The sequence below is a fragment of the Akebia trifoliata genome, chromosome 8 (assembly GCF_017979445.1).
Source record: "Akebia trifoliata isolate Shusen 1 chromosome 8, ASM1797944v1, whole genome shotgun sequence".
NCBI classification, from domain to species: domain Eukaryota; kingdom Viridiplantae; phylum Streptophyta; class Magnoliopsida; order Ranunculales; family Lardizabalaceae; genus Akebia; species Akebia trifoliata.
In genome coordinates, this window is record NC_141382.1 from 48671859 (window position 1) to 48687576 (window position 15718).

Sequence of the window (15718 nt, forward strand, 5' to 3'; positions counted from 1 at the left end):
AACCCTTGAAAAGTTTCTAAGTTAGTCACGTAGCCTAAACTCATTTTTCAAGTGGAGTGCAATCTGTACTAGGTGATCTTCAAGGGGTGTGATTCCCAATCTGTAAGTAGTTGCTCCCTTAAAATTAATAGTAGTAGCCAAGATTAAAATAAATAAGGAAGTTAAGTGGACTAGTTTGAATTGAGGTAAACCTGGTCGTAAATCAATGCAGCCCCCAAACCACAGCGCCATAGCTAGCTAGAAACTGAAGTATACGATCAAGCTCTGATTGGGTTGTGAGTGGGAATATGATGCAATCTCTGATTGGGAGAGTTGAGCACCTTCACCTGCTCTTCCTATGATCTCCAACACATCAAGCTCTACTGCAGTTCTCATCACCATCCGCAAAATCCAACTGCTCGCCATTTGTAAAGCAAAGAAGAAATTTTCCTCCTCAATATTTGTGGTTTTGATCTGGTTTTCTCTGGAACCCATATTAGTTTGTTTTGGTTTGATGGAAGTGAGACTTTTGCATGTGTTTATACAAAAGGGAGGTACATTAGGATAACGCCCCCAAGAGAGACTTTTTCTTCCTCCTTCAACATTAATCCTTAAAAAAAATATTTAAAAAAAAAAAAAAAAAACAAGTCCAATGTAGATCAAGTACTAGATTGGATTGGATTCCACACTTGCAGCTCATGAGTTCCCCCAAAACCCAACCCATATATGTTATATGAATTGTACTCGTCTTACATGATTGGATAACAAGCTGAAACTCATTGAAATTATCTATTAAAAAAAATAAAAATGTAAACTCATTCAAATTATAGGTGTCAATAGGTATACAATTAACCATACAGGCGTGGAATAGGAACTGTTATTCCAAAACCCAGCCCAGAACCAAATGAACCAAAATTGTTGCATATAAAAGGTTTTGGTGCCTGTTTGGAATCTTAACCAATTATCAATCTAAAACTAAATGAATAAAAACAGTTGTACATTATAGATTCTGGTTTTGTCAATTTTCTCTAAAGAGAGCCTTAATATTTTTCAGATTGGTGATGCAATGCCACTAATGAAATACATAACAACATTGAACATCCAAAAACATTGCAAGCACAATTCACATCAGAACTACGGAACGCTAGAAGGAATACATGTCAACTGAAACCACAACCTAAACAAGGGTTCTTCGTATGAGTTAGTGATCGCCTTTCCTTCTTCGTCTTGATACTATCTCAGAGGCCCAAGCTTTACCCACATCAGTTTGAAATTTACCTATAGAGACAAAAGTAAAATAATTAAAATTAAATAAATCATGGCTAAAAGGAGCAAATCAACACACCGATCTTATCATGCTTCAAAACCTGTTATTTTCCTTCAACCATTAATTCTCCTAATTCCTTGTTTCTTGGCTACCAGAAAAGGAAAATTTCATAATCTTTAATTTTTTTTTTATGGGTGAAGGGGTTAGTGGATAGCAAGGTGAAGTTACATTCAATAAGTACTCATAGATATCTGCAGAAAATTATGCCGGTTCCATGGTCTTCCTATTTCAATATCAGAACTGAAATACTAGGAACTGGAACCGTTTCAAATTAAACTGAAACCGACCATAGGACCCATGTGTAGTGGAACACTATCGGTCTTAAATTTTTTTTTTTTTTTATAAATATAAATTATATTAATGAAGAGAAGAAAAGGAGGCTGAGAGAGCCCCCACACAACAAAATCAGAAATACAACAACCAAAAAGAAGAAAGGAAGCAAATAAACCCGCCTGGCGGGAAACTATCAGTCTTAAATTTCATACTCCATACGGTAATCTATTGTATTTATATGACTTGTGAGTGTGTTTCAAGGTCTGTTTTATTATTTCTTACATTTTCAATGAATATTTCCTCAATAGTCCCTTCATTTCCATGGAAATTGTATCAATTTCAACACCTTTCGAATCATTTCCATGTCTAGGCACCAAAACTGAAATTTAATACCTTGCTTTATACGAAAACAATTTTTAGAAAACTTTTTGCAGGCCATGCATAGCATTAGGATATTAAGTGAACATAATCAAAGGACATAAATATTCATACCAATAGTTGACTGGAAAAACTCGTCCAAATTCTTTTCTTGCTCTGCACAAAGCAAATCAAAATATCAATGACTGCAATTTCTCTTATCTAAAAAGAAAATGTTACTATGATCTTATTACGTTGATTATAATAATACTAAAAGGAGACATTGCACAATGTCATCTCTCATTATTGATAATCTTGGTGTACCCAATTCTGTCAGTTTTGAGAGGATGCATGTTTTGAAAGTAAAGGCATTATCTTATCTCTCTGTTTGCTCTCTTAAGAAACGGAAAAAACTTTAATTGTCTGCATCAGACCGGAGTCAAAGTTATAATATAAACTTTCAACCATCTATTTTATGTGTAATTATGTTTTAGTGAAGCATGCCTAGAAATTTCCCTTTACATTTTTAGATTTCATTACAAATTACAGTATCCGAGAGTGAGAAAAATGTATGCTCATGAGGCTTATGCCTCAAGGCTTTGGCACGTAAAATGTCTCGCCTCACCCCTTAGTGTTTTAAGATTTTAATTTATCTTTTTCTATATTCCATCCCTTAATTTACATGGTTCATGTATTTCTATTTATTTGAATTATTTTTTATAATTTAAATTTCTATGAATTGATACGTATACAACAATATGTGGTTCAAACTTTTACCAATATATTTTATAAAATACCATATTAATGTCAATGTAGGATGTAGGTTCAATACAAAGTACAAGGGAATAGTTATCGATTGGTACCAATCGAGGATTGCATTATAATTTTTTGAACTGCAGGACTATGAAAGTCTCAAAAGGCATTCTAAAAATAATAATGAAGGTGTCCACGTATGTCCATCTGTCGATATGTGTTCAACACAACAAACATACTAAAAGTAAGGCTCCTTTGTGACATAGTTCGAAAGCAATGGATATACATAACATATACATACCGTTCTCATATTCTAAGGCCTGGAGTATCATTTCCACCTGAAATGAAGGAAAAAAGTTAACAAAGATAATGTTATCCACACAAAAATTGACTTCGGAACATGGTGGAAGAACACGACTGATAAATTGAGGACGATAATCAGGAAGTCACTCGAGATTCCATCTGAGTTGTAGTGTTTGTACATTGCACAATGATCCTTAACTTGATGAAATCAGTTAAACTGGCATGTATAAAACAAGATATTGTTTCCATAATACAAAGTATAAACTAGGGAGGGAGCTTACTAAGTAGGACTACAACAATGATTCAATGATTTTATTTGCTCAAGTATAACAGAAAGAAACACTAGAAGAGTGAGAAAATGTCTTCATTTGCTTGGTTGTTGACAGTACATATAGTTTCAAGAATAAATCACTGTATAATAATCAGAAATAAAGGCAGAAATACCTTGTCAAAGTCCTTGACAATATTAGCTTCTAGAGAAGAATTTTCTTCATATTCCAACCATAACTCACCTATTTCCTTTGCTGCAAAAACAAAATTAAAGTAAGAAAGAAAAGCTTTACAAGAATCAACTAACAAAAAATCTATAAAATTCCTTTAAGATGTTAAGTTTACCACCCATATTAAGGAGTAAGCTTCTCTATGTAGTTATAATTTTCTATCTTTTGGAGAATATCACATGTTGAGAGGAAACAATTTCTATGATCATAATTCATAAGTAATGTCCATTAAGCCAAAAGAGGAATGGAGACATCAAGACTTCTTCCTTTAAGACCTTTTGAAAGATCCTGATTCTTTTAACTTCATAAATATGTGATTTTACAAATAGTGACCCATTCTCAGCTTCAAGAAGATAAAAGAAAATTGAAATACCTCTTGACCCTCCACCGAGTAGTTCACACATGTAATCTAGTGCTTCTCGTTCTCGACGACTCTTTTCTGCCTTTGGTACCCCATCTGAAGGTGTGATGTCTCCAACAATGGCTATTCAAGCAATTAATAAGGTTAAAAGACCTCAATGCATACAAATGATGTAACTCTAGTATCACATAATGTAAGGAAACCTCCAAAGACATCTAAATCATGAAAATATGGTAAAGAAATATTGAAGAAATTGTGAGTCATTTAAACACGTGATGTGAACAATGCATTTTGTACTTCAGAATGAACTTTTCTCTCACCAAAAACTAGATTGAGACTTTGTAATTGTGAATCTCATGGATTCGAGATAAGCATTTGGAGTTTGAAGGTTCCAAACAAATCTAAAAGATTTCTCCAAAAGCACAGGATTCAAAATCGGGTTGCATGGAACTCGTGGATGCGACAAAGCAAGGGTTTTCGATTTAACGACTTGAATTTGATATATTTAGTGGATTCCATCTTTACCTTCGGTGAGTTCTTGAATTTTTTACTCCTTGTTCAATCTTTTGGAAGGGTAACAAGTTATGTAAAATTGATTAAGTAGAGTTGAAGTAAATCACCTATTTTCGAACGACCAACACGTTGGATGTGTTTCCTTCCATTAGTCATTGATTGTCTTCTAAAGTCAAACATGTTCTCGTTCAATCTTTTGGAAAGATAATGAGTTATTTCACTTATTTGAAATTCATCAAGATGAGTTGCGGTATGAAAGTCTATTTTTAAATGGCTAATAAAATTAGATATGTTTTTGTTCCATCTTTTATCGTGTTTTCTTCCAAAACCCATTGTTATTTTTGGGGATAATTCTCATAACGCTGCACATATTCAGGATAAAATGTGTTTTTATCGTGGCATCAAATGTCAATCTTATTGGACAAGGAGATCTAAGCAAGAAAGATTTGAACCCAAAAACAAATTGCTTTATTTTCAGCTACACTTATTGTGGTATCAAATCAGATATACAAGAATTCAAATTTCAACAATTATTAGGAAACAAAGAAAATGTAGAACCTCACCTTCGGCGATATCATGAACAATTGCCATTTTAATGCACCTTCAACGGAAGAAAAAAAACAACAAAAACTCAAAATAAACAAATAAATAATGAATCTGAACTCGGACAAATTAAAGAGATAGAAACCCTAACCTATCTCGATCGATGCCGGGGAGCTCAGGAGCAATGAGAGCCATTACACCCATTCGGTACATGTGATCAGCAATCGATTCCGGATTCTGGATTTCTTTTCGGATCCATCCAGCTCTCTTTGTGGACTAAGAAATTTGAAATTCGAGAAAGATTGAGTTTCTGATCCTTCAAAATTCAAACACAAAGAGATTAAAGAGAGTTGTTGACTTTATAGTACCTTGAGACGGTGACAGAGAGTGAGGAAATCGATTGCAGAGGAAGAAGAAGCGGAAGCGGAAGCAGAAGCAGAGTCGTTGTTGTTGTTGAGAGAGGAAGCCATTCGGAGCTTAATGGAATTAGGTTTTGGTAGGAATTTGAACGCTGTTTGTGTGGAAATGATGGAAGGGAGAAGGAAGAGGAGAGAAGGTTTGCACAAAGCTCTGCTCCCACTCATTCTATTCATTCCATCATGTATCCGATTTCCGAATTTTTCGCTTATTTATTTATTTTATTGCTAAATAAATTCGGTCCCGTTCGGCACCTGTAATTTACCTTAAGCTTTGCCCAACATGTTTTGTCTTGCACGGGTTAAAAGTTTTGGAATAAGTTAATTTTTTGTGAGGATGATCTCTATAATAAGAAAATCATTCTTATCAAAAATCAGCTTATTCCAAAATTTTTACCATAAAAAATGATTTACAAAAAATGGATGATCCACGATTTTTCAACTTGTAAACATGAAATTAAAAAACTCAGAATGAACTAACTTTTGGTGAGGATGATCTTCTAATCGTAGAGATCATTCTCACTAAAAATCGGGTCCATTCCAAAACTTCTAACCCATGTAGGACAAAACACGTTGGGCAAAGCATAGGATAAATGGTAAGATGCTGAACATTTCCCAAATAAATTTTAAGAACTTTTATTACCACTCTTAACTTTTACTTATAACACACCAACTAATATAATCATCTACCAACCATTTAAAGAAGGGTCGTGGAGTGACTACAAGTTGGAACCTCATATTGCATTTCTTGACATGAAAGTGTATAAGAATAGTTGATGCCTTTCACGTTAAGAAGTGTAATATAAGGTTCTAGTTTGAAGTCATTTCAATATTACTCTTTAAAAAATGATAATAAATGTATATTTCACTGAATGAAATTTCACTAAAATCACTTTTTTTTTTCTTTTTTTTAATCAAAAAAATTATATGGATGTTGGAATCACTAATTTTACTTCCTTGTAAATCTCATATATAATTAATTATGACTAAATAGTTCTTGATCGATGTTATTATTTTTTTTATTAAATATTTTTAATTTTTAAAATTTTCTTTATTTAAGGAATTTAACATTTAACAACTACCCTTTTATCATTAAAATCACTGATTTGAGTATATGAAGAATCAAGATCTATCAAAGAAAGGAAATGGTACTTGACAATGGTACGGTGTAATGGGATTCTTTAATAAAATATGATTTTTTACATTTGAAAGTGAAGATCCAATATTTTGGAAGTCGAGTTTGGAGAATTATTAATTGCAAAACAATTGAAGTGAGAGTTGATAGTCGAAGCTGCAACCCTACACGAAAAGATCCAATTATTGAGATAATCTAAAAGCAATCAACCTTCAATTCCTTCATCAATCATTCTTTGTTTTCATAACCCATTCTTTTATAGTTCTAAGAGAATTTTACTCGAATAGGTTCGAAGCCAATGAAAAGGTTTTTACTTGAATAACTACTTAATGTTTGAATAATGCAAAAGTAACCTCCGACATTACACCTCATATCTCACTCTCCTGACATGGAAGTGTGTAGGAACCATAAATGCTTTTTATTGACATATAAGTGAAAAAGCATCTAGGTTCCTGCACATTTTCATATTACAAAAGTGAGATATGATGTACAATCCTTAGATCATTCCAGTACGATTCTACTTATTTATTTTTTGAATAAAGATTCCCCCCTCCCCCTCCTACCTGACATGGGCCAGAGTCATAGATTTTTTTTGGGGGGATACACAACTATACTTATTTATGGGAATGTATAATTGTGTATCCCAAGGAAAAATCTATGACTATAACCCGTGCCACGACAGAAAAAATCAAGACTTCTTTTCACAAACTAAAATAGAGTGGCCTGTTCAAAACTATGGATGAGAAAGTATAGAGTGGTTAACATGGCGCTCAAAGAAAACCGGAAGCAAGTTTACAATCCAACTACGAGAGTTCAGAACGTGCAACTGAGTTCGTTACAGCTTCTAGAACTTCTATAACTGTTACTGTCCTTCCCTCCACTCTTCATCTCTTCTCCTCACAAAGAAATCAAGAAAGAAACAAAGAATCAAATCTCTCTCTCTCTCTCAGCTTCAACAATGGCGATCGACATTCGTCTTCTTCTACTTCTTCTCTCAACTCTAACACTAGCATCAGACGCACCAACAACCAATCATCCAATTCAACGCTCCATACAATCCGATCAACAGCTCCGCAACATAATCGAAGCCCTAATCGCTGCAGGAGACTTCGGAAGTTGGGCAAATGTTCTCTCTGTAACAGATCCATCAACTTTCCCTCTCACTGCAACTCTCTTCATCCCCAACGATGCCTCTCTTTCCCATCTTTCCACCTCTCCCTCTATCTCTGATCCATCAACATTCGCTTACCACATCATACCTCAACAACTCTCCTTCGCAGATCTCCAAAGTTTCCAAATCGGTTCTCGTCTACCAACTCTCCTACCAACCAAGTCGATCCTCATCACCAACAACACGAAATCAAATTACACGATCGATGGAACTCGTATCACTCATCCCGATGTTTACGCTAATGGAGCTTTTTCGGTTCACGGGATCGGATCTCTTCTTAATTACTCTGCTTTCGATGGTGGGTTTTCCGAAAATCCGTTGCCCAACCCTTCTTCGCCCGAATTGCCCCAATTGTCTGCACCAACAGAGGCTGAAAGTGAGAGTTATGATCTTCGTGGTTCTGATGCGGCGTGCTTGTGTGCAGAGTTTCCGATTGTTTTGTCGGTTGTTCTTGCTGTTTTCGGGTTCAAGATCCACGGATTTTATCCAAACCATTGAAGTGAAGAAGAACTACGTGAGATAACAAGAGAAGAGATGAGTCTTGGATGCCAATCTTTGTCATCATCGTCTCTTCTTCTGTTCGTTATCTTGATTGGTTTTCTTCTTCTACTCTCTGAGTCTTCTTCTATTACTGTGTTTTTGTTGTTCGATTTATTAATTTTTTTTTTTTTTTTTTCAAATCTTCAAGATTGTGATCTTCGTTAATTGTAAGAGTTTTGTTTGAGTTCTTTAATTCAAGAAATAGGATCCCATTTTTGCCTTGAGTACTTTTTATTTTCTTCCTTTCCAGCGAGGTATCAAAATTTGATACACAACCCACCAAAATGCAACGTGGCATACTTTAAGGACTATTGAGATTGTGTTTGGCCCACCACTTGGTGGGACCTACATTAAAAAGAAACATGATTGGTGATTAGTAATTGTTTTTTAAGTGTTTTCGTATTGTGGGCTTTAATGTATAGGCCCATCTGTGGTTTCCATGATAAAAATATTTGAATTTAATGGTGCACTGCTGAGATGGGAAGATATTCATAGGGACTCTCAGTGAAAACATATCAGTAAGAGAAGCTATGCCACGTGGAACTTCGTTGTTAGAATGGGTGTTTTATAAGCATAGTTAATGGGCTGGGATATGAATGTGTCTGGTTGAGAATGTTGGCCTTTGCTTGGAATGGGAAAAGGCCCAAACCAAGTTTAGTGGGTTGTCTTGGAAGCCCATGTTCCATATAGTTGGCTGGGCTTTGAAAGATTTTACCATGTTTCAGAATACATAAAAAATCTGTCTGGGCTCCCTCCTTCCTGCTTAGCAATTAAATTTTACAAGACAAACTTTATCTCACAAACACAAAAATATGAATTTATATAAATAGGTTAAAAAAAAAATCCAAACACATGTAAAATTAAAGAAATTTGATCTTTTTTTTATTTTTCAAGTTGACTCGAGTCAATGAGACTCAAATTGATATTCAGTCCAATTGCATAGACTCCACGGCGTCAACTTCACTCGATTAAATTTTTAGTCAATTCAGAAAATTGGCATGATCAAGTTTTGCAGTTATAATAAATTATTGTGTGTACCTCTGATGTCTATAGGGAAAGCTAAGCACTAGTCATATAAGGTGCTGGGTAAGGGCCAACCCGATCCCAACCTAACAAAAAACCAACCCATGTCGGCATCCAAGCAGACCTCGGGCATAGGATACTCAACCCGAACCTAACCCAAGTTGGATTTGCTTCATTCCTCAATAATAGTAGATAATTTAATAATGATAAGGGCTAGTATAAAGCTGAGTGATACATAAAAGAATATACCATTTAAGGATTGGTGTGATGGCCAAGACCACACGTTAGGAAGTCGGAGGTCTTGATTTTATGTCGAGGACTAGTTGGGTGCTCTAAGAGACTTCGATACCTTAATTTCTTTATAAAGAAAAAAAAAAAAAAAAGGATATATAAAAGAGTATAAAATTCGTAATTATTTGTCTTAATTTTTAATACATGAAAGTTTGAAATGTGAATTGTTGAATAATAAAGAAACAAATATATAACAAATGATTTTAAAAATTATAACCATATTAAGTTAGGGCAACTCAATACTATGCCCTAACCTGATTTGATTAGGTCATTTTTTTTTGGTGTGTGAACACGAGACCAAAACCAAGGTCGAAATCTATCTGTCAGGTTTGGGATTGGCTCGCCCAAGTTGCAGTCCTTGTCATCAGGATAGCAAAAACCTAGTCCATACAGTCCCAAGCTAAGCTCATTATGGATTTGTGAAAGAAGTAGTGCGGGAGTGACCTCAAGAATGGATCTCATATCGCACATCTTGATGTGAAAGTGGATAGGAACCATAGATGCTTTTTCACTTGTATTTCAATATCTCGAGGAAAAGCATCTACAGTTCCCAACACCTTTATGTTAGAGTGTGCGATGTGAGGTCCAATCTTGAGGTAGCTTCAGCATTATTCTTATTAAATTGATGAGTCATGATAAACCATCTCAAAAATAGACATTCAAAATTCACTCAACTGATGTGGCATGTGCATAGAAGCATTGCTTTTTTTCACAGGATACACAAGGAAACTATGAATAATGCTGAAGTGACTTCAAGATTGTGTACCTCATATCGCACATACTGATGTGAAAGTGTAGGAAACTGTAGATTCTTTTCATCGAGATACTAGTGAAAAATATCTATGATTCCCATCCACTTTCACGTCAAGATGTGCGATATGAGGAACAACCTTGAGGTCACTCCAGCACAACTCAGAATATAAATATGATCATAAGTGAATTGGACTTTTGTCTCCAAGGTATGGATAAGAATGCACCTGTCATGTGCAAATGTAGAAAAAAGTCAAATAATACCATTTTTTGAGAGTGAGTGATTAAGAACCAGCTGAGAGAGATAGAGACCTCCCCCCCTCCCTACTAGACTTCATTTCTAAGTGTGGGGTTGGCTGCTCCAACCCATATTTGCAATGAATTTCTTTTTTTTTAAAGACCCATAGCCAGATTTGTTGACAATTTGCAATGAAAATTTGAGGTCGAGAGAGAGAGATCAACTACACATTGGATTCGTTTTAAATCAACTACACTACACTACACTGGATTTGTTTTATTTCGGTGGACTTTGCCAAAAATTTGAGGTAAATGGGGTCCACCAACATCACTTATCGATTTGACCATATCATCATTCTCTAGTCGATCCACCCCACCGACACCCACACCTGATCTCAATAAAATACGGATATTCCCACACTTGGAACTCCCAACTTCACTCTTGTCTTTTATTTCATCTCATCTCATCACATCAGTGCGTGTGAGTCCCACTTTTGGTAGGTAGAAATAAAGATGATTCTAATTAAGTGTAAGAGGTGGCCCACTAAACAATTGGCTCAAATTGAAATGGGCCCTGAACCTTGACCAATACTACTCAACTCGTATCTGATATTTAATCAAACTAGATCCTTATAATAGAGTACTATTGTTGGTAAGGTTTGACGATCTTCCATGTGAGAAAAAGAAACTTTACAACAGGCCTACAAGAGAAAAGAGCCAAAGCCCATTTCGAACGCAGCCCATTAAGAGGAATTGGTGTGTTTATTGTGTCGGCAAGGACTACGGAATATAATGGCGTGAAGGACTTTACAGCTGGATAACGCGCGATCTCTGTGGAATGAATAATACAGAAATCAGAACGGCATTCCTATCACATCGCATTAGATATTTAGATCGCACTGTGGGTCCCAAATCACAACCGTAAATCACGTCATCTTAGCTGTTCCACTCCCAAACAATCACACCAAGCCTCGCTTAGCTGTCTCTTTTGCGTAATTTTATTCAACAAAAATACAAAACCATCCCTACTTCTCAACCTTATTTACCAAACAAACAAACAACCAACCAACCAACCAACTCTACACCAAAATGACCAAACTACCCTTTCAAAATGCAGAATTTATATTTATATTTTTATTAAAAAAGACAAAATTATTGAGAGTTCAAAAAAAAAAAAAAAAAACACGTAATATTATATCGGACTGTTTTACAGAAACCCGAAACAAGGGATAAGCAGCAATTTTCTCCGCAACCCCCCAAGTAAAGAATCCATTTTTTTCAAAAATCGATTTTTTATAACAAAAAAAAAATACATCTCCAAAAAATAGATCAATTTACAGGTTTGCCATGGTTGTAACCATAGTAAGAGAGATACCATTTAACGAATTTCTTCAAACCGGTCTGCAAATCGGTTGTGGGTTTATAACCAAATTCCCTTCTCGCAAGGCTTATGTTAGCATGCGTGAACGGCACATCTCCATTACCGGGCATTTCTATTATATTTTTCTTTGCTTTTACCTTTAAATGTCTCTCAAGTATCGAAACAAGAACAGGTACCGTAACGGGCGATGTGTTACCAAGGTTAAAAATCCGATACGGTGCTGCTCCACGCTTCTTCCCTCCACTCCCAGTGCTCTTTCCTGATGTATCAAGCGATCCTAAACAACCCTTCACGATATCATCGATGTATGTGAAATCTCTAGCGAGATCCACTCGATCTTTCCCCCGATACACAGTTATCGGTTTCCCTTGAAGAATGTTTCGGGTGAAAGAGAAATACGCCATATCCGGTCTACCCCAAGGACCATATACCGTAAAGAATCTCAACCCTGTAATTGATAGACCGTAAATGTGGTTGTAAGTATGGGTAATCTCTTCTCCGGCTTTCTTCGTCGCTGCGTATAAACTCGCTGGTTGATCTGTACGGTCAGATTCAGAGAAGGGTACCTTATCATTGAGACCGTACACGGAACTCGAGGAAGCCCAGACAATCGACGGTTGAGGATTGGCTGATTTACAAGCTTCTAAGAGGGTAACCAACCCAGCGATGTTGCTGTGGACGTACGATCCAGGGTTCTCCATGGCGTAGCGTACGCCTGCTTGTGCTGCGAGATGCATCACGTGTGTGAAAGCGACGACATCGAAGAGTTTCGCTAAGAGACGAGCGTCGTTTAGGTCTCCTTCTACGACAAATACGCCATGATTGGTTAAGAGAGTTTTTCGAGCTTTTTTCAAAGAAGGGTCGTAGTAATTGTTGAAATTATCCAGACCAACAACGCCATCGCCACGTTTCTTAAGAGCGAGTGACACGTGTGAACCAACGAATCCAGCCGCACCTGTAACTAGAACCGACATACCATTGGATCGACGGATCTGAGCAGATGTTCGGACCTGTTTCTCCCATTGAATCCCACCCCATGAAGCCGTGAAGTATTTACTTCCTGAATCGACGAAGCTTTGGAAACTTAGATACGATGCCGTTAAAGCGATCAAGAACAGAGCCCATAAGAACATAGTGCTTGTAGAAGCGAAACATCGATAAAATTGACGATTTAACATGTTTGTTCTCTCGATTTTTACCTTTCCTGGTGTTGATGGGAAGAGCTCATCTTCAAGAGATCTCATATTGTTGGGGTTTTATTTGATTTTGATTTAGATTTGTTGGATAAAAAGATGTTGAAATTGTTAAAACAGAAGAAGAACAGAAGCAGAGATGGGAAGGAAGAGAAAAAAAGGTCTTTGGGTTTCTTTTCTGCTCCTGTCGATCAAAAGAAGGGAATGGAGATTATATAGTGGTTGCCCACGATAGTCGACAAGTTTACGCGTAATCGCATAATTGAACGGTTAGATTTGATGAGAGAGAAAATCTTAGTAAAAAATACGGAAACAAACTGTATTTATAAGATATTTTGAAAAATACCGTGTCAAGAATTTTCTTTTTTGACCGGAATTTTTTTTATTTATTTATTGGTGATAGTGCTGTCAATGGATCGGATCAGACCCAAATTCCGATCCATATTGATTTGAAGAAGTGAGTTGGGTTCAAATTGTGAATGTTTTGGATCAGTTTTAGCCCAATCGTTTTTCATTCTGATTGTGAGACCGGATGTAAATTTTGATATTTTATTTAGATGTATTATATTTATATCTAATTTTATTAAATTTAATTTGGTTAGATTAAGACTGATTCAAAATATTGATTTTGATGCAAATTAATACACGTAGCATCGGATTTGGGTTTGAAAATGATGGATTTGACGTAATGGAATCTAATAATTTCTCATAGAATTTGTACGACTTTGGTACTAATCCAATCTAAACCCAGTTACTGTAGGACTACAACTTGGGCGGGCTAGCTCGAGCCCAACTCAACCTAACCTTAATTCAAGTTGAGTTAGAGTTAGAATAGTAATACGATATAACCTTAATGCATTGAGACACTATAAATCCAACTTAAATATTGACTTATACAAATGATAGACACGTCTTCCAAAAGAATTCAAGGGCATTTCAATCACCAAACTCATCTTATACCTATCCCAACCAGATGGTGACACCGTCTCTAGACTTCAACTATAAAAATCATATCACCAGATTGGGGAAGGGATCTCTCTTTAAAAAAAATCCCTTACATAAAAAATAACTTTCTATAACTCTATTATTCATCTTCTTTTCTATCTAAATCTTCTGTATTTTTTATCATTATCACTACTCATTTACTAACTAAATCCTTTGAGGATCTTTAGTAAGCACCACACCGATGCCTCTTCCTTTCACCATCTTCTTTCTCTCCTTCATTTATCTAGAATTACTGAAGCTCTGAAGAGAAGACTTGTTGATCAAGATCATCGTCGATACCATCTTCATCTAGGTCTCGCTCTAATATTTAGGAGTGAAAACTATAAAAAACCTCCACATGCATTATCTTTCATATTATTAGGCATAATTTCTTTAGACTACATGTACTTGTTGCTCGTGATTTTTCAATTCACACCACAAGAAAATGAATTTATAGCAATGAATTTTAGTGATAGTCACGAACCCATATATTGTTGTTCACAAAACAAAATAAAAAATGATCTCTTAATAGGTTCTTTAAAATCTTTGAAACAAGAACTATTGCTCATGAACACTAATCTAACTTTTATATAAAGTATCGATTAAAATATATGATTAATTTTCCTTAGGATAAGAAGTATTTGGAACTGACCTGACTCAGTAAAATTTTAAATTCAATAAAATATGTTAGGTACAAGGGCATAATTAATCATCGAGAATATGTTGCTACATAACTCACAGACTGACATTTGCATCTAATTAATGATGATAGGACCGAATTCAACTCAACCCAACCATTCGACAATTTATATGATCCGATCTTATCTGTAATGCAGGACCACTCTTTAAAGTCAATGTTAAAAAAAAAAAAAAGAGACTAGGAGTGTTGAACAATATATAATATTCTTAAAGGAGATAAAACTAAAATACCCACTGAATTAAAGAAGAAATATAGAACATGGGGTACCAATCAGCAGTTGTTGGTTTGGAAAAAAGGAGAAAGTTTGGGCTTATCGTTCTATCTCCTGTATTTTTATTTTGGGGCCCACAAAGCTCACCTGTTAAACATGTTATGAAATGTAAAGAAATTCGAGTTTCCAGTAATTTCGTGGTAGTTTCATTTTTTATTTTTTTATTTTTATCGATTTGATGATTTGGCGGTGCACCTTGATTGATTATCTGTCGTTATTCCACGCGTCTTACACACACACACACACACACACGCACAACTATGCTTTACGGCGGCCCAGTCATAATTGATTGTTCTCTTAAATTGTATTTATATATATAGGGTCAGGATTCGTAGATACATATAAAGTTACAGCGTGTTTTGTCTCATATGGTCAAAATTTGATTTTTGTGAGGATGGTCTTTACAACGAGAATATATTTTTGTAAAAAATCAGCTTATTCTAAAACTTTTAATTCTATCAAAAGTGATTTTACAAAAAAAAAAAAGACGATCCAGAATTCTTCAACTAGTAAATATGGAATTAAAAAATTTAAAATGAACTGATTTTTTATAAGGATGATCTCTTAATCATAAAAATTACCTTCACTAAAAGTCAAATAATTCTAAATCTTTTTATTCATATAAGACAAAATATGTTATAGTTTTATGTGTATATGGATCCTGATTCATATAGGATCAGGATCCGTAAACACACAAAACTACTTTTAAAAAATCAA

The 15718-nt window shown here is 35.2% G+C and overlaps 3 protein-coding genes across 3 annotated transcripts; 1 reads left to right on the top strand and 2 right to left on the bottom strand.

Annotated features, from left to right (window-relative positions):
- Positions 1-932: 932 nt before the first annotated feature.
- Positions 933-5526, bottom strand: LOC147397420 (Metal-dependent phosphohydrolase). The gene is made up of 8 exons (XM_086449099.1): positions 5278-5526; positions 5061-5185; positions 4930-4967; positions 3866-3976; positions 3437-3516; positions 2991-3027; positions 2072-2113; positions 933-1257 (listed from the first exon to the last, which is right to left on the bottom strand). Exons 1-8 carry the CDS (start codon positions 5500-5502, stop codon positions 1181-1183), a joined length of 735 nt encoding a protein of 244 aa, XP_086305225.1. The 5' UTR covers positions 5503-5526; the 3' UTR covers positions 933-1180.
- Positions 5527-7218: 1692 nt separating this feature from the next.
- Positions 7219-8741, top strand: LOC147397421 (uncharacterized). Its single transcript, XM_086451323.1, has one exon. The coding sequence runs from the start codon at positions 7419-7421 to the stop codon at positions 8127-8129; it is 711 nt and encodes a 236-aa protein (XP_086307449.1). The 5' UTR covers positions 7219-7418; the 3' UTR covers positions 8130-8741.
- A 2899-nt stretch (positions 8742-11640) lies between these two features.
- Positions 11641-13247, bottom strand: GAE1 (UDP-D-glucuronate 4-epimerase 1). The gene has a single exon (XM_086449100.1). It carries the CDS (start codon positions 13095-13097, stop codon positions 11802-11804), a length of 1296 nt encoding a protein of 431 aa, XP_086305226.1. The 5' UTR covers positions 13098-13247; the 3' UTR covers positions 11641-11801.
- Between the last annotated feature and the right edge of the window lie 2471 nt (positions 13248-15718).

Excerpts from the sequence above, each read along its gene's own strand:
- LOC147397420 (XM_086449099.1), bottom strand. The coding sequence starts at position 5,502 with ATGAATAGAATGAGTGGGAGCAGAGCTTTGTGCAAACCTTCTCTCCTC. Across the intron at positions 4,968-5,060 it reads CCCGGCATCGATCGAGATAG|GTGCATTAAAATGGCAATTG; the intron begins GTTAGGGTTTCT and ends CTTCCGTTGAAG. Across the intron at positions 3,028-3,436 it reads TTGTCAAGGACTTTGACAAG|GTGGAAATGATACTCCAGGC; the intron begins GTATTTCTGCCT and ends CCTTCATTTCAG.
- LOC147397421 (XM_086451323.1), top strand. The coding sequence starts at position 7,419 with ATGGCGATCGACATTCGTCTTCTTCTACTTCTTCTCTCAACTCTAACA.
- GAE1 (XM_086449100.1), bottom strand. The coding sequence starts at position 13,097 with ATGAGATCTCTTGAAGATGAGCTCTTCCCATCAACACCAGGAAAGGTA.